The following is a 19,485-nucleotide window of genomic DNA, read 5'->3' on the forward strand; positions in this document are numbered from 1 at the left end:
AGACTATGTGAACTGAACAAACCTTACTGTAAATGTTATCTGCTGTTATAATATTGCCGTTGTTGTAGTGCACACAGGGTCCAATAAATAGCACACACGAACAAATCAGCTTCATGAGTCTGGATACCACTTCCTAAATGAACTTTAGGAATAATGTTGCTTAAATGAAGGCTTGGATTTCTAGATTTGCCGCTGTTTTGGTATTCGACCATTTAAAAAAAAAGGAAACTAAAGATGCAGACAGGGGTCAAGGGTCAAATCATGATAGAAAGTCTTAAACATCTAATATTTGGTATTGTTAATTGTTAATTTTTCTATTTACTATCCCACCATAAAATCTCTTGCAACATTAGCCAACCTAAACAGATGTCTTTGTATCGCCGCGTCAGAATGTACAGATGCACATCTACGTTAGATTATTTAATTAAACCGCAGTTATTGACAAAATAAAATCACCATTTGATGAAACAAGCCATAATGTCACACATATTGTGGCATCAAACATTTGTGGTACTTAAAAGTGGCTTAAAGTGTCTGTGACTGTGGACTTCATGACTAAATGTATTTGAGGAAACCATTCTAGGGAAATGGTCAACATTCTCACCGTTTTGCTAACAATGCTGCAACATAACACGCTAGCTGGACAGTGGGAAGTGTGCAGATCTTATCAGATGTTAAGTCACAGTGACAGTGCAATAACATGTATCAGCCATCAACACATTGATGCTGATTAACAGTTTGACACACAACGGCCGAAAGTGCGCAAGAGACACCCATGGGAACTTCGTGTAAGTTCAGTCGCACCCACAGTATACTTACTTTAGATCAAGCCAGAAAAAGTTTACAGCCAAACCAAGGGAGAAAATCCCAAAGTTTAATTTGCTGGCAGACATCAGCACATCATGCGATAAGTCGAACACGTTTAATTTCCAACAACGTAGTCATACACTGTTGCGATCTTACTGGTTAACTTTAAAGAATGAGGCCCATAGTTTCAGTTGGAAAAATGGTTTCACTTTTTTATTTAAAGTTAATTATTATTTAGTTAATAGTCTTTGCACTATTTGTGGATTATGTATCTTCTTTCTAGATATATATCTCTCTAGAAAGATATAGTGGGGGGGGGGGGGGGGGGGGGGGGGGGATGTCTACCTGAGTAGAGAATGAAGTCACTCTCCCTCTGTGTGTGATATTTTCCAAGCTTCTTGCATAGGCGTAGTGCCCACCCTACAGTCCCCCCCACTGTTGCCAACTTAGCAACTTAGTTGCTAGATTCAGCAACTTTTCAGGCTAACAGCACCTAGCAACAAATTTAGCAACTTATGAAAATACATTTGGCACTTTTAGCAACTTTTTTAAAGTGACTCAAATGCTAAAATGCACGCAGGCATTTTCCCTCTAAATGACACAAAAAAGATTTTCTCCGTCACACACACAGCCACACCCACAACACACGTGCCTGGCTGCAAAAGTGCATTGTGGGTGACGTCAACAGCATGTGCTCAGCTCGTGCACAGGAGGGGGCAGCAGCCGAGTGAGCCGAGCCGAGTCAGCCGACAGCCCGACAGTGACACGCAGCAAATCATTGTTGGCTGACTGCAGCAGCAGCAGTATGTCTCAGTCAAAATTGTACAACCTAAAATTGTGTAGTCTACGTAATTACGTAATGACGCCGTTTTACGTGATGACGTAACGACGTCATCACGTAATGATGTCACAACGTCATTTAGCAACTTTTAGCAACTAATCGACCTGCCTCTAGCAACTTCCCCGGAAAAATAGTTGGCAACAGTGGTCATGATTTCCTTTTGCTGTCGTTTGCACTGTTAGCACCGCCAGCTCAGTTGCTGCCATGTTGAGAGCAGTTAGAGGCAATGGAAATGCTCACAATCAAGTACTTAGCACCTGTAAGAAAGAAGAAGAGTTTATCAGAAGCTGTTTTGTCTTTACACAACCTATTTTCGGATCCTGAACTTTACTTTGTTACCTCATTGTTTTCTTTGCATTTTACATTAATTCCACGCAGTTTAAGTTTTTAATTTCCTTGCTTTTGCCTCCATATTGTGTATTTTCACATATGAGGACACCCTGTCTTGGGTTACTTTCTGTAGTCTAAAGTTGCTGCAATTCAATTTGTGTGAATGCTGAAGAGTTCCATTGTCCATTGTTTGAGAGTGAGAGTCAAAAGGCAAACACAACCAAGTGAGCAGTGTGAGATCTATAGATGATGTTAATCTCTATGCCAAGTGGGTCAGATGTACAGGTCGCTTTATATGGAGTTATGTTACAGTCCAAGTTTTCTAATTCGTGTCCCACAATCAGTAGATCTAATGTCGACCAGAAACCGAAGCCAGTCCACAGATTTCGTCATCGGTTAATTTCCTCTTTTTCAAGCCATGTCTGTGTGATTACATTCTAGATAATTCAGTGTAATAATACAAAGAAGCCCAGACTGAGATTGTTAGTGGTGCTTTTATTCTTTATTTCAACATAATGATTGAATTTTCAAACATGAGAGATGAGGTAATCCAGAAATTATAATATTTACATCTTTTTAAATTCATTTTAGTTTTAGAGTTCAGCTGTGTCGGTACACCTCTTAAAAATTATGTATTTGACAAGGTTTGATAATGTCAGTTTTGGTTTAAAAAGAAAAAAAAATACGGTAGTGGATTCTGACAAGATGATGTAGTTTACTGTTCACCAAAAGATATATATATAATATTATACAATACAAACTCTTGTCTTTCCATGGGTCTGCTAGTGGTTGAACATTTGACTTTCAATTCCCTAATTCCATCTAATAAAAATGCCCCTTCAAGACAAAATCACTGACCTCAGGTCAGGGTAGATCTAGGGGCAGAACCAGGGCTGTTCTTTTACTGGACTGGAAAAAGATTTGAGGCCCAAAACACCAGCAGAAGCGTTGGTGCATGAGCAACAACTCCTTTTTGTTGCCCCAGTATCAAAGTGTTGCCCCAGAGCATAACTCTCAGAAAGTGAAGTTTTGATACAATTCAGACTTTTCTCTGATTGTGGTGTGTGCAAGTTCTCAGGAAGTAAAAAATTAAACACGCTTGATTTATTGGCGCACCCTTTATAAGTTGTCTGGACTTTATTGCATTAAATGACCATCGGCACTTCATTGTTGAACACATATATGCAACTGGTAGTTAATAAACGTCTGTGTTTTAATGGGAATAAGGGAAAAGGAGGAATTCCTGCCTTCTACTGTGCAGTACTGTCACTTCTCAGTTAATCTATGCATTCTTGAGAGTAGCCCTTGTTTGTTTACACTAAGCCTTCTCGTGCTGTGTCATCATGACTATGTGCTGTATATGATACGCATCCTGATTTCAGAGCTACACTGGAGTTCAGTTCTTTTCAGATCATACAGCAGTAGATTGTGAAATATACACAGTTTCCAAGATAATAACATCATGTGTGGGTTAGGAAAAAAAAGCATATTAGTTGTACATTGTGTTAAATAATTAGAATTGGTGGGGAGTGTTATGCACTGCTGCCTCACAGCAAGGACATCCTGAGTTTGAACTGCGACTTTTATTGCTCGATGTTCACATGGGTTTCCTCTGGATGCTGTGGTTTTCTCGCAGGTATTTTCCTGCCGCTGCCCTTGATCAAGGCACTGGCCTCAGATTTAGTCCCCGGGCAGCCACAACACTGTGGCTTCCAGATGCTCATAAATAGGGTATGTCAAGTGCAGAGTATAATGTACAAACTTTTCCCTTCGTATGACTTTACTAAAAATATCTAAGCAGCAGGGACCAAATACTTGTTTGCCTTCAGACCCTCATTGTGTTGGTGTAATGTCAGGACACAACTTTGCTCTGGACACATTATACGTCTTTGTGCTCATGTTCGCTGTAACTTCATATTCAGTTTCTTATGCTGAAAATATGTGGTTTTTTTGTGTGGTTTTTACCCATGAAATGTATTGGTGTGCATCTGTCTATTGGTGATTGAATAAGTAAAAACGATGCATTGGTGGTTCTGTTGTCCCAGGTTCTGACCCTTAAAGCCATAATCGTTGTTGCTCTTTGACAAAGCCATATGTATTTGTAATGTTTATATCATTGGTTCTTTGGTGATTGTGTTACATTGATCAGATACATGACGTCCTTGTTCAAGTCAAGGAAAATATGTATTTCCCTCATTGGATGTGTCTTTCGGATAGAATCCATTAGAAACTCTGATTTATTATTACAAACTGAATCTGCTTTTACTATAGAGCAGCAGCAGGGGGCCATCTTAGGCCACCAATGGCACATGGTAACTTAACTAATGGCACTCTAGCTACGAGTGTACAAGAGTGTTTTTGAAATGTTGAAGTGGCCTCTCATCTGCGTGCCAAATCACCTCTTTCACAGCCATATGCAGTTGCGCAGCCTGTTTTTCAAGCAATCTGCTAAGACCCGCCCTCTGATTGGTTTGCACCCATTGCCTTCTTCGCAGACTTTGTTAAGTTTATTGCTGATGAACAAGATTGGTGAAAGGTTGGTAGGGTTAGTGATTTCAACTAAGATGTGGGTGTTTTCATAAGGATGGCAGCCTTCTTGTATGTGCTCTCATAGATAGTTACAATCTGATTTTGCATGATATATATATATATATATATATATATATATATATTATATATATATATATATATATATTTTTTTTTTTTCAACATGTTGCTATGCACCTTGCCTTTATGGATGGAATAAAACTACAGATCCAAAGGTACATTTTGACGCATTGTCATAATCACGTTTATCTTCAATGCTGATATGGCACACTGATTAACAAGAACATTCAAGTATGGCTGATACAACTGCTTGTAGGCTGAGGCTCTTATCCATGACATACATGACCTACAAAATATTATACTAACTACTCCAGCTCAAGTTCAATTTGTAGTTTCTTACAAATGCAGTTGAAAGTTGTTTACATTGTGATGCAACATTAGAAGCACACAATGAACAAGATGTACAAGCCCTACATTACACACCATGTAAGAAGTACTGTTTGCACTTTCTGTTTCCCAAGAAAACGATGGAACAATGTTACTTATCGTTAATCTGCGCTGAATGTGTGAATCCCACGCTATCAGCTTGTTTCCTTGTGTTTCATTGTTGTCAAATGAGACAGCCTTGAGGCCAGTGTACGTTAGCATATTGTTAATAGAATTAATTAGAAGGGAATGGTCCTCATGTATGCCTTTTTACTAATATTTTGATATACTTTTTTTATATTTTAGTATTACTAAACTAGGTTTTGTCTTTAATTTGTCCCCTATCTACCCAAATCTCTGTAAGGTAATTGTGTTGAGATGTCATGACTGTTAAGGCAGTAATACACAAACATGTAACATAATTTCCATTTGAATTTATTCAGATTCTTTCATTTAAATAATACAAGTGAGAAATATTTTGGCGAATTACAGTTTGAGGATTTAATTCAAATGACATTATTTAAAATAAATGTAAAAAATATTTTAGCCCAGTGAGTCTATTCAATATTTTTTTACGATGAAGAGCAAGAAGCATTTCTTTTCAGACAAAGTTTCAGAGTTGCTCTTTCAGATGGACCGTCATAGACTCAGTTAAAAGCTCGCTCTCGGTCAAATGCACGTTCCAGCTCTTGCTGCTCTGCCAACGCCTCACCTCGTCCTCCGGTAATGAGTCTGATGGGTGGAGAGAGGATTGAGAGAGTTCAGCTCAACAAAGTAACAACTAATGCAACAAGAGCAGTTGTTAAATTATACAAGTCCTTACCCATGGATGGTCTTGCTGACTAAATAAAACAGACAAGAGAAAATAATATTATTCACATTTTTCTTAGTAGGACTGTTTAGTAAGTAATTCATCACAAAATATGGCATCATGAGCTTTCATTAACTCATTGGACACTTGGACATAGTGTATCTCCTACATAAGAGTTCTATAATATATTATTAACATACTTATAATGCATTAGAATCTGCTTATAACACTCCATGATTCTAGTTATACGCACTGATGAGTATTAATAATGATTATATATAACATTTATAGCATTTTATAATGACTTATAGGGTCAAGTATCATAATACTATAATTATTGATGGTCATTACATTTTTTTTGTATGGATCAAAGTGTATTATTCAATTTTTTAAATCCATTTTAATTACTGTTAAAATGCATTATACTGTGATTATATGTTGCTCATAGTGGCTATTGTTTGTTAAGCAAAGTGAAAAATGAATCATTAAATCTGTGCAGGACCAACACAAAACTGATTTTCACTTTACTTAAAGCCACTGATTTACAGTGATTATAATGGACTTTAAAAGGATTAAAGTGTATTAAGATGATGTGAATTATAATTTGCATCAATCATGAAGTATTATCAAACATGACTTTATACATCATTATAAAATGTTTTTCAATGTGTTATGGTTTTTATCACTATAATTATACAGTGCTATAAGCAGATTATGAGGCATTATATTTAAGTGTTTTGTTCCCATTCACATGGCTGTCATAGAAGGTTATTTTCTATATTTAACGAAAAGAGCCAAACTTGATATGATGAGTAATTACACAAGTGCAATTTATGTCAAAAATGTGAAATATAAAAAAATTTAAATTGTGATTGGTTACGGTGAACAAGTCCTCCGAAAATGTGGTGAAAAAAACACTCCCCGGGTTCAGCCATGAGGACAACACAAGGAAGAGCGTGATGCCCTTCATCCTGAAAAGCAAGAACCAAACAAATCACAAATGTTCAGCCTGCCTTTCTCATGGATTTTTACGAATAGTGAAATAATTGTCAGGATAAATAAATAAAGATGAGATACTCACTTCTTTCCACAGACTGAGGGTAAAAGCTGTTTTCAAAAGAGGCTAATAGAGCAGTGTGAGATACACAGGTGGAGCAAATCTATGTGGGTTGGTAGAGACATGTACTTTTTTTATAGCGAGCGATAAATTCCCTTACTCATTATTTGTGTAGTGTTTTGCAATACTGGAAGTGTCAAACAGAAAATGTCACATTTTTTTCTCATTATATGTTCACCTCTTTAATTATTTAGCTAATAATGTGTTTCAGCTGTACATCTTAAATTGTATTTTTGGATATTGAAATTCAACTAGTATGTTGAGATACTGTCCAATTCATTAAATCTTTCAAGTTATTCTGTTTGAAGGCGAAGCTGCTATAAATCATCACATTAAGAACATTTATTTATTCTCCCCAGCTTTATGTTGCGTTGACACCAAACGCGATGTGAATCTTCGCGTATTGTTACTCGCGGGAGTTTGATTGCGGGAGTCATTAGTGTTTATTTGCTTCATTCGCGATAGACGCACCGGAGCGAAGGAGTGGCTTATCTCCATGGAAACCGTTATCAACAAAGCCATTTATTTCCGCCATCAACCATGGAACAAATACCCACTATTGCTGTATTGTACATATTGTGGAAGTCCCAAATATCCCGGGAAACTATAGCCGTCTTGTCTGGGTCCATAACATCATCCGGAGGCGCTCTGTGAATTTCATGGAGCTTTATTCACTGTATCTAGCAAACCACACTTCGGCTGGTTTACGACAGCTGTATCAACCCAAAATAAACAATTTAGCTGGGATTTAATTGCAATAAAAACGATGCCAAAATAATAAAGATGCAGATTTGTAAAAAGTCTGAATTCATGTTTTGTTAGTTCTCTCCGCAAGACGACAAGCAAATCACTTTTAAAATACTTGTTTTCTCAATGTAGCTCGGATCAATTGTTGCTTAGCTTTGCCAACATTCTAGCTGCTCAATCAACCCTAAAAATTGCCCGGCGCAATTACGCGTCTACTCACGTTGATTCCCATCTGTCCATTGACTTTCTATGTAATCTCGTGGCGCGAAAATTTGCGTCGCGTTCGGTGTGAAAACATCAATTTCTATTTTCTTCTGTTTTATCAGATCATTTGGTATATTGGTTGCTGTTTGGATGTAAAGAAAATTTAGACAAATATAACCAAAACATTTTTTACAAAATAGAATTACCTACCCTAGCTTTAAGTTTTTTTTTCACCTGAAGAGCAAACAGACTCATATAATTGAGGAGAGATACATAGTTGACCTAATCTCAAACCTCAAAACCAAATTTATTTAACCCAAGGCCCCTTCCTCCCATCACTTCCTTAAAATGGATCATTCTTTAAAATAAATAAAAACATTTTATCATTTTTAATTTTTAAATGCAAATTTATTCAGAACAACTGTCATTCTTCAAAGTGAATTCAGAATTCACTTATCGATGACGTCAAAGCATGTATATTTTCAAGAAATGGTTGCCGCAGTTGATAGATACTTTTCTTTCTTATGTTGAAGAGCAGGCAGCATGCCTTTGATCCACTACATGGCTTTGGAGTGGCCCTCTCAGTCTAGTTGAAACTAGGATAATCATCCTGAGGGGCATCATCCTGAGGGTCGGCATCAAATGAACGTTTGGCCAGCTGTTCCTGCTGATCTTGGGCCTTGCCAATGCACCTGATGTATGGAGAGAAGATTCAGCAGCAGAACATAATATTGTGTGAGGAGAAAAAGTTATTGTAGTAGTGTTTGTGTTAGTATTATGATAGATGAATGATATCACATTTACAATAACATAAAGGTTAGTTTCACTTTAATAGTTATTGTAACACAAGTAGATAAGTAGTTGCAAAAAATAACAATGGTAGAAGCATAGGTCCTTACCCATGAGGAACATGTTTATCTAAATAAAACAGACAAGAGAAAAACACAATTAGCAGAACTCTTTTCTTTGTATCACAAAAAAAACAGTAACCGTATCACAATAACATTTGTGTTTGTAGCACCAAGTAATAAATTAATTATGAACACACAGTGTAGTAGAGGGTTATAGACATTCATTGTGCTCATTTCTCGTAAGTAATGCACATTATTTTAAAACCATGTATCTAGATAATTATACATTCAATTGAGATTTAAAATGTGCTGTTACTGAACACGCAGCTTTGTCATCCTGCTTCATAACAAATTGTAATGCCCATCTCTATGCGAATGATACACGTCTTTATTGCTTTGCAAACACTGCACACTCAGCCACTGAAATCATATAACAAACCTTTGAGGAATTTCTAGATGCTCTTTTTAATTTGAAATTAGTCGTGAATGCAAACAAGACTTCATATTTGCTATTCTCTAGAGCCGGAGATATTGTGGACAGTAGTTTGCATATTACAACTCTGATTGGATATAGTATTGACATATTTAACGAAAAGAGCCAAACTTGATATGATGAGTAATTACACAAGTGCAATTTCTGGTACGACATGTCAAAAATGTAAAAAATTAAAATTGTGATTGCTTACGGTGGTGAAAATGTCCTCCGAAAATGTGGTGAAAAAAACCTTCTCCGGGTTCAGCCATGAGGACGACCAGCGACAACACGAGGAAGAGCGCGATGCACTTCATCTTGAAAAACAAGTACAAAACATACCACAAAGGCCAAAGTTAATAACTTAAAACAAATTAAACCTTAAAAGGAAACCTTATCACACAAGCTTTGAAACACACAGTTTCCGCAGATGTGTAACAACTGTCTTGCTCATGTTAGTAAATGCAGAATACATATTTAGTCCTTACCTTTGTTTTGATTCAAAAGTCAAGAGGATGCTGTCAAAGAGAGCTTAAGTTGGCAGTGAAGTGTGAATATCTGTGTTGGTACAGTTCATCCATGACTCTTTTATAGCAATGGATGATTTCCATTACTCATCGTTTGCCCAGTATTTGGCAATCAAGAAAGGTAAACCAGACGCGGTCTCATTCTATTTTGTAATGCAGTGGTGAAATGCTGATTTGTTATCTTACCCACAAAACTGAAGTCATTCCACACAGGGCCTCCTATTTTCATAATGTTTTTAATATATTTATTTTAGTTTAACACTGTTTTAAGTGTTCTTTTTCTTCAGCTTCAGTTTCCCTACACCCTAAATCCAAAGTTTTGTAAACTGTGAAAGACTTGAGGCAAAGATACAGCATGCAGTGAAGTGGACAGGTATGTGCTGGTGCCCAAAAAACAATTGGATGTTAGTTATTGTAGTGTGATCCGTTAATTTGAGATCCCAACCAAATTTGCGGGAAAGTGGCATACACCTCTTTCAGGCCCCGTTTAGTGCGCACACAGCGGTTAAAATGAGCCCTCAGGTCTAATTAATAACAAATGCCCTAATGTGCTGTTATTGAACATACAGCTCTGTCTTCCTGCTTTATGGTAAACTCACTGTATGTCTGTCTGTCAGTGTAATAAATTGTTATTAACTTCATGTGTGCTTTTCTAGATATGTTGTGTCACAATATTTGCTTTCAAAGGCCCTGTCTTACATCGAGCGCAAAGCGGCGCATAGAGCAGAGTAACTCATGCTAATTTAGACCGACGCAGTGGTCATTTTCACGCCTTACGCCCACGTTGTGTAAGTAGCAAATGTACTTGTGCCATCTGTGCACCCATGGCCGTGTTGGTCTTAAAATGAGGTGTGGTCAGTTGCATTGCTGCAGCACTGGTATCTTTAGGCAACAGAAAGCGATTGCGCCATTGATCAACAAAAACCTGGTCTGGAGTCAATGGTGCACTCTTGTTTTTTCTAACAGAATGTGTCATGATGAGTCCATGAGTGCTGTTTGAGCTCAGTGGATCCACTCCTCACCCAACTGTGTGTGAAAACGTAGATGCAGGCTCCTTCAAAGTTTGCAGGCCCTCTCCCCCTAAATGGTTGCATTTTGAGACTGATGCAGCCTCTAGGCTTCTGCTTTCTGTCCGAACCCCCTGTGAATGGCATCGGAAAGCAATACAGTTGTCATCTAAACCTGCTATTACTGCACAGCTGCAGATAAAGATCAAACTATTTGTAGAATTAGAGTTCAGTGGTGGCTGCGTAGAATTGTTTCATTTGATTCAAAGATTTCCATTAACTCCAGAGCGTTAAGTCCAAACGTCAAAACTTTAAAAACAGGATGAACTGATCGCTTCTCAAATGTAGAATCAGCCATTGTTTTAACATTGCGCCAGGTGCAGGCACAAAATATGGAATACGGAAATCAATATATTATTGGTAATGGTTTAGGCCAGGGGTCTTCAACGTTTTTCAGGCCAAGGACCCCCAAACTGATAGAGCGATGAAGCAGGGACCCCCGACTATATTGTATAAACTGGGCCTAGTGCCATGAATACCTCTTTATTGTGCATTCAATACTACGCTATTCAAATAATACACAGGTTCATATATTCATGTTTTTTTTTCAAACATGTGCAAGGTACAGTGAGTAGGGTGGCCGTGCCACTGCCATTTATAAACATACCTTGTCAGCTGATACCAATGCCAATATCAACATTGTCTGTCAATTGTATGATAATCATGCACACAAGCTATTCAAATTGATGTTTTCATTTTAAACATAAATGTGGAAACGAAAATGAGTGATGGCCTATTAGTGCCACTGCCATGCATAAAGATACCTGTTATCATGCATACAATACTGAACTATTAAAATAATGGACAGATTCATGTCTGGAAAAAATAAATACAAAATAAATGAATTTAAAAAATTGTCTAATCAACCAAAAATTTCGCGGACCCCCTGCAGTACCTCCGCGGACCCTTCAACTTAATCCTGCAGTATGAATTGGTTTTGATACAGGATTCAAAAAGACAAACCAGCGTAAGCTTGCTAGCCACTTTGAGTTCCGCATGCCAAAGTAAATTTAGCATTTCTCAGAAAACTGGTGAGTACGCTTGTAACTGACCGCTGCTGCTCTCTGACTGCAGTCTGCTGGGTTTTAGGGGTTCTGATGCCACTCAGTGGCTATTGAATAATGACCCTGAGAGACCCAGCTTTAGCCTAATCCCTACTTGAAAGCTATCCTTCCTCTAACTCAATCCCCTCGCACACCCTCGCTGGAGACAGACGAGTGCCACATAACACACACATACACACACACAAAAATGCATACACACCTGGATTAATGCAGTCATACTTGAGTGACTGTTTCAACAAAATACTGGAACTGACAAATGAGACATGTTTCAAGGAAAGCAGGATATAACATTTAAAACAGGGATTTTAAGGCTTCCAGTGGAATTGATTTGAGGACAAGCACTCTTACAGGATGACATTCATATACTTCTATAATTTTCACTTTTTGAAATTCCGAGTCAAGGAGTTGGTTGACTTAACCTAATTGACCAACTGCCAAAATCTAGCAAGGTGTTTTCTTTGTTGAGTTAGCCCATACATCAAATCATATTTTAGTTTTTGTTGTTTTGTTAAGTTTTTTACTTATTTATTATACCTCTAACATGTGCTTACTTATCTATTATACTTGTTTGTTCATCTTGTTTTTCTACTTATGTCTCTTATTTGTTCGTTTGCACTATCCACTCTGCTGCTGTAAGTCTGCAAATGACCCCGCTATGGGATTTATAAAGGATTACCTTTTCATAGTAAAGCAGCAGATGTTGTAGTGTAAATCAAAATATGATTTGAGCAACAAACATCAGCATTTATCGGATGAACATCAGCATTTTAACAGCATATGTTCTGAGGAAGCTATCAACAGATCTGCAACAATTGATATAATGTTAAGTTGAAACCAGGTCACATTTTCCTAAAATAAATAGTGACTTTTTTTTTGTTCAAAAACCCTAGGTCGACTTGGTTTATTCCACACCAAACAGAGAGCACATCTCATCCTGCCTGTCGAAGGGCTTTCCAAACACATCCAGACAATATACATATATGTACACAAAGAAAGAACGGACTATTTCTAAACCAGTAGATATGAAAATGAACCCAAACTGACTTGATTTAGACGTCTTGTCTGGATTCATAACATCATCCGGAGGCGCTCTGTGAATTTCATGGAGATGTATTCACTGTATCTTGCAAGCCACACTTCGGCTGGTTTACTACAGCTGTATGAACCCAAAATAAACAATTTAGCTGGGATTTAATTGCAATAAAGGGATAAAAAGGATGCCGAAATAATAATGATGCAGATTTGTAAAAAATCTGAATTCATGTTTTGTTAGTTCTCTCCGCAAGACGACAAGCAAATAACTTTTAAAATACTTGTTTTCTCAATGTAGCTCCGATCAATTGTTGCTTAGCTTTGCCAACATTGTAGCTGCTCAATCAACCCTAAAAATTGCCCGGCGCAATTACGCGTCTACTCATGTTGATTCCCATCTGTCCATTGACTTTCTATGTAATGTCGTGGCGCGAAAATTTGCGTTGTGTTCGGTGTGAAAACATTAATTTCTATTTTCTTCTGTTTTATCAGATCACTTGGTATATTGGTTGCTGTTGGGATGTAAAGAGAATTTAGACAAATATAACCAAAACATTTTTTACAAAATACAATTACCTACCCTAGTTTTAAGTTTTTTTTCACATGAAGAGCAAACAGACTCATATAATTGAGGAGAGACACATAGTTGACCTAATCTCAAACCTCAAAACCAATTTAACCCAAGGCCCCTTCCTCCCATCACTTCCTTAAAATGGATCATTCTTTAAAATAAATAAAAACATTTTATCATTTTTAATTTTTAAATGCAAATTTATTCAGAACAACTGTCATTCTTCAAAGTGAATTCAGAATTCACTTATCGATGACGTCAAAGCATGTATATTTTCAAGAAATGGTTGCCGCAGTTGATAGATACTTTTCTTTCTTATGTTGAAGAGCAGGCAGCATGCCTTTGATCCAATACATGGCTTTGGAGTGGCCCTCTCAGTCTAGTTGAAACTAGGATTATCATCCTGAGGGGCATCATCCTGAGGGTCGGCATCAAATGAACGTTTGGCCAGCTGTTCCTGCTGATCTTGGGCCTTGCCAATGAAACTGATGTATGGAGAGAAGATTCAGCAGCAGAACATAATATTGTGAGAGGAGAAAAAGTTATTGTAGTAGTGTTTGTGTTAGTATTATAATAGATGAATGATATCACATTTACAATAACATAAAGGTTAGTTTCACTTTAATAGTTATTGTAACACAAGTAGATAAGTAGTTGCAAAAAATAACAATGGTAGAAGCATAGGTCCTTACCCATGCAAAAAATGGTGTACTAAATAAAACAGACAAGAGAAAAACACAATTAGCAGAACTCTTTTCTTTGTATCACAAAAAAAACAGTAACCGTATCACAACATTTGTGTTTGTAGCACCAAGTAATAAATTAATTATGAACACACAGTATAGTAGAGGGTTATAGACATTCATTGTGCTCATTTCTCGTAAGTAATGCACATTATTTTAAAACCATGTATCCAGATAATTATACATTCAATTGAGATTTAAAATGTGCTGTTACTGAACACGCAGCTTTGTCATCCTGCTTCATAACAAATTGTAATGCCCATCTCTATGCGAATGATACACGTCTTTATTGCTTTGCAAACACTGCACACTCAGCCACTGAAATCATATAACAAACCTTTGAGAAATTTCTAGATGCTCTTTTTAATTTGAAATTAGTCGTGAATGCAAACAAGACATCATATTTGCTATTCTCTAGAGCCGGAGATATTGTGGACAGTAGTTTGTATATTACAACTCTGATTGGATATAGTATTGACATATTTAACGAAAAGAGCCAAACTTGATATGATGAGTAATTACACAAGTGCAATTTCTGGTACGACATGTCAAAAATGTGAAAAATAAAAAAATTAAAATTGTGATTGCTTACCATGGTGAAGAACTCCTCTGGCAAGGTGTTGAAGCAAACCTTCTCCGGGTTCAGCCATGAGGACGACCAGCGACAACACGAGGAAGAGCGCGATGCACTTCATCTTGAAAAACAAGTACAAAACATACCACAAAGGCCAAAGTTAATAACTTAAAAGAAATTAAACCTTAAAAAGAAAGGTCATCACACAAGCTTTGAAACACACAGTTTCCGCAGATGTGTAACAACTGTCTTGCTCATGTTAGTAAATGCAGAATACATATTTAGTCCTTACCTTTGTTTTGATTCAAAAGTCAAGAGGATGCTGTCAAAGAGAGCTTAAGTTGGCAGTGAAGTGTGAATATCTGTGTTGGTACAGTTCATCCATGACTCTTTTATAGCAATGGATGATTTCCATTACTCATCGTTTTCCCAGTATTTGGCAATCAAGAAAGGTAAACCAGACGCGGTCTCAATCTATTTTGTAATGCAGTGGTAAAATGCTGATTTGTTATCTTACCCACAAAACTGAAATCATTCCACACAGGGCCTCCTATTTTCATAATGTTTTTAATATATTTATTTTAGTTTAACACCGTTTTAAGTGTTCTTTTTCTTCAGCTTCAGTTTCCCTACACCCTAAATCCAAAGTTCTGTAAACTGTGAAAGACTTGAGGCAAAGTTACAGCATGCAGTGAAGTGGACAGGTATGTGCTGGTGCCCAAAAAACAATTGGATGTTAGTTATTGTAGTGTGATCCGTTAATTTGAGATCCCAACCAAATTTGCGGGAATGCGGCATACACCTCTTTCAGGCCCCGTTTAGTGCGCACACAGCGGTTAAAATGAGCCCTCAGGTCTAATTAATAACAAATGCCCTAATGTGCTGTTATTGAACATACAGCTCTGTCTTCCTGCTTTATGGTAAACTCACTGTATGTCTGTCTGTCAGTGTAATAAATTGTTATTAACTTCATGTGTGCTTTTCTAGATATGTTGTGTCACAATATTTGCTTTCAAAGGCCCTATCTTACATCGAGCGCAAAGCGGCGCATCGAGCAGAGTAACTCATGCTAATTTAGACCGACGCAGTGGTCATTTTCACGCCTTACGCCCACGTTGTGTAAGTAGCAAATGTACTTGTGCCATCTGTGCACCCATGGCCGTGTTGGTCTTAAAATGAGGTGTGGTCAGTTGCATTGCTGCAGCACTGGTATCTTTAGGAACAGAAAGCGATTGTGCCATTGATCAACAAAAACCTGGTCTGGAGTCAATGGTGCACTCTTGTTTTTTCTAACAGAATGTGTCATGATGAGTCCACGAGTGCTGTTTGAGCTCAGTGGATCCACTCCTCATCCAACTGTGTGTGAAAACGTAGATGCAGGCTCCTTCAAAGTTTGCAGGCCCTCTCCCCCTAAATGGTTGCATTTTGAGACTGATGCAGCCTCTAGGCTTCTGCTTTCTGTCCGAACCCCCTGTGAATGGCATCGCAAAGCAATACAGTTGTCATCTAAACCTGCTATTACTGCACAGCTGCAGATAAAGATCAGGCTAGTATAAGTATCAAACTATTTGTAGAATTAGATTTCAGTGGTGTCTGCGTACAATTGTTTCGTTTGATTCAAAGATTTCAAATGTCAAAACTTTTGAAAAAGGATGAAATAATTTCCAAAATGTCTAGTCTTTCAAAAACAAATGCAGAAAACTGATCGCTTCATCAGGCATTTTTTTTAACATTGCGCCAGGTGCAGGCACAAAATATGGAATATGGAAATCGATATAGTGAAATCGATATAGTGATGGTAATGGTTTAGGCATTACCATCTCACTTAGCATTTCATCCAACTTTTATAGTGTATTCTTAACTCTGACTTGTAAAGGTTTTTATGTCTATTGTTTCATTTTTGCTTCACTATCATCTGACACAAGTTCAGGTGTGTATACTCATGTAAATTATAACCCTTCATCTTAATCCTGCAGTATGAATTAGTTTTGATACAGGATTCAAAAAGACAACCTAGCGTAGCTTGCTAGCCACTTTGAGTTCCGCATGCCAAAGTAAATTGAGCATTTCTCAGAAAACTGGTGAGTACGCTTGTAACTGCCCCCCTACACACACACACACACACACTTTATGTTATAAGAATACGCAGAAATATTGGAACATGCATTTTCGGATTTCAAGATTATATTCTTAACAGCAGCTTGTCTACTGGTTTGAGCTTGTTTGATCAGTTTGGTAAACCTGGTGAGGAGCTCATATTGCTGCCTGGTTGTTATGCATCTTTGTGCTGCTTTAACTTGGTTTTCAATGAAAAATGTAGTGAAATAATCATAGTAAATTATAATGCTGATAATCAATGTTAAATATTGTCATTACTGCCACTGTCATTCAGTGATGTAGAAATACAAAACAATGCAGAGAGATTAATGCTTTCTATAATTAGTATACTTTATAATGACGATTGATACCAAGGCGTTGTTTGCCAAGTTATGCTGCTGCTATTTTCTTCCTCTTTCTTGGTTATGAAATTCAGTGGGTAATGACTCATGATGATTAAGTTGAAATACTTGTCTGTAAAGTGAATAATAATCAAGGCCAGATCAAACAATCATCGTGGCCAGACTCGCCTGCAAAGGTGCCCCTTGTTCAAAAAATAATTCTTATTAATTTGCGTTAACCTCATGCTGCTCCCTATTCTTTGCATTTGTTTGCAATTCCTATCCTTGATTACAACCTGGGGTTGCAGGTTTTTCTTTTGTTTACCTTATAACATCCATGGTTATATCACACTTTTTGCCATATATGACATTTGATTTCAGACTCGGAGCAGTGAATAATTAATTATAAATATATTAAAATATATAATATTCTGCACTATACAATTCCTCTCTAAAAGTTGGGGTGGAAAAAGACAAAGTGCCAACTGTACAGAATCATTTAATGCTCTTTTTCAGGGTTATTCTGTTACCAGTTTCAATATGTTGGAGTGATTATATCAAAGCATACGACCATCTTAATAGTGCTGGTTTGACTGTCTGGAGTGGCAAGAAGGGCAGTCTGTCAAATGCAGCCATTTTGGTGTTTTGAGGTGCAGGAGCATTGTTGGTAGATGTGTTCTATCAGTCAGTTTTGTTACCTCTTGAGTCTGTTTCAGAGAAGACGCCCTATTTGTTGTTCTATCTCTATAACAGTAAAGAAACAGATCATTTGTGATGTGAGATCTGATGAGTTGGGAGTGAGATAGGGTTGATAATCTCTTTTTTTACATCACCAAAAGCGTTTGGGTGGAGAAAAGGTCAATGTCTGCAAAGTCATTGAAGGGTACCATAGATATTGTTGTATTTTAGCTTACTTGTGCTATGTGATTCTCCTTTAGCCTGCAATGCTGTAATGACACCTTAGAAATCAACATAAAGAGGAATAGTATTAAGGGTGTTTGGTGAAGTGTTGATCCCAATTTAATCCTCCATGATTGTCAGAATACTACTTCCCAAACAACTGTGTGATAAACCGAAATAAGTAATGGTTCTTTTAATCCTCTCTAATGTTAGTGTGAGCAATTGAGGCCTGTTGCCCCACATCTAGTACTTTTCTTTTCTTCCCGTAAGGTGGTGTGTGCATTCACATGTATGAGTGTGTGGTGTATTTAATCCGAATGGCGCAATGACTACTCGCCGTATCAGTGTTAACAGCTTGATTATTATCTCATCACTTCCCCGTGCTCTGTTTCGTCTTGTCATGCCACTTAGAGGAACCAACAGTGAGAAGAACAGATGGGAAAAAAGGGAAATGGTTGTAACTAAGTTCTTTCTGGCCCTTTTTCATTAAAACCTATGCTACTTTAGTGACATGTGGTAGTTGGAAGCACCCAGATGCAGACTCAGACACAAACGATAGGAAGTAGAAATAGTTTACTAAGGAATTCAAAAATTCAGAACAAAAGAAACTGAGGAATCAAGTAACAGAAGTTGCAAAACTCAAACAAAACTCAAACAAAAGAGAGGCTGAATTCATACAAAACTCAAAACTAGGACTGATGGTCTAACGCAGGGGTCGTCAACGTTTTTCAGGCCAAGGACCCCCAAACTGATAGAGAGATGGAGCAGGGAACCCCGACTATATATATTGCATCAAATAGTGTTTTATATTAAACTGGGCCTAGTGCCATGTATAAACATACCTCTTTATTGTGCATTCAAATAATACACAGGTTCATATATTCATGTTTTTATTTTAAACATGTGCAAGGTACAGTGAGTAGGGTGGCCGTGGCACTGCCATTTATACACATACCGTGTCAACTGATACCAATGCCAACATCAACATTGTTTGTCAATTGCATGATAATCATGCATACAAGCTATTCAGATTGATGTTTTCATTTTAAACATAAATCTGGAAACGAAAAATGAGTGATGGCCTATTAGTGCCACTGCCATGCATAAAGATACCTGTTATCTTGCATACAATACTTAACTATTAAAATAATGGACAGATTCATGTTTGTGAAATTGTATTTATATATTTTATTTATTGTCTAATCCAGTGATTTCCAACCGCTGTGCGCGGCACACCAGTGTGCTGCGAGAGATCGTCAGGTGTGCCGTGGGAAAATGTCCAATTTCACTTAATGAGTCCAAAAAAATATTATTTAGTTGTTGCAAATACTTTGCCATTGTTGAGCATCTGAGCTGCAATATAGTGGCTGGCTAAGTAATAAATACTCTTCCATGCCAGTGGGTGGCAGTAGGTAG

The 19,485-nt window shown here is 37.4% G+C and overlaps 2 protein-coding genes across 2 annotated transcripts in view; one reads left to right on the forward strand and one right to left on the reverse strand.

The window, feature by feature from the left end:
• Positions 1–19,485, forward strand: part of LOC142942102 (exostosin-1) — a 341,430-nt gene that overhangs the window by 236,954 nt on the left and 84,991 nt on the right. The gene's annotated exons all lie outside the window — the stretch shown is intronic.
• Positions 8,209–9,503, reverse strand: LOC142942104 (pteroicidin-alpha-like). The gene is made up of 3 exons (XM_076084297.1): positions 9,368–9,503; positions 8,730–8,748; positions 8,209–8,522 (listed from the first exon to the last, which is right to left on the reverse strand). The coding sequence occupies exons 1-3, from the start codon at positions 9,468–9,470 to the stop codon at positions 8,417–8,419; spliced, it is 228 nt and encodes a 75-aa protein (XP_075940412.1). The 5' UTR covers positions 9,471–9,503; the 3' UTR covers positions 8,209–8,416.

The sequence above is a fragment of the Anarhichas minor genome, unplaced genomic scaffold (assembly GCF_050575085.1).
Source record: "Anarhichas minor isolate MPS153535 unplaced genomic scaffold, ASM5057508v1 ptg000136l, whole genome shotgun sequence".
Taxonomy (NCBI): domain Eukaryota; kingdom Metazoa; phylum Chordata; class Actinopteri; order Perciformes; family Anarhichadidae; genus Anarhichas; species Anarhichas minor.

Bases quoted from the DNA above. Each gene is read 5' to 3' on its own strand.
- LOC142942104 (XM_076084297.1), bottom strand. From the start codon at position 9,470: ATGAAGTGCATCGCGCTCTTCCTCGTGTTGTCGCTGGTCGTCCTCATG.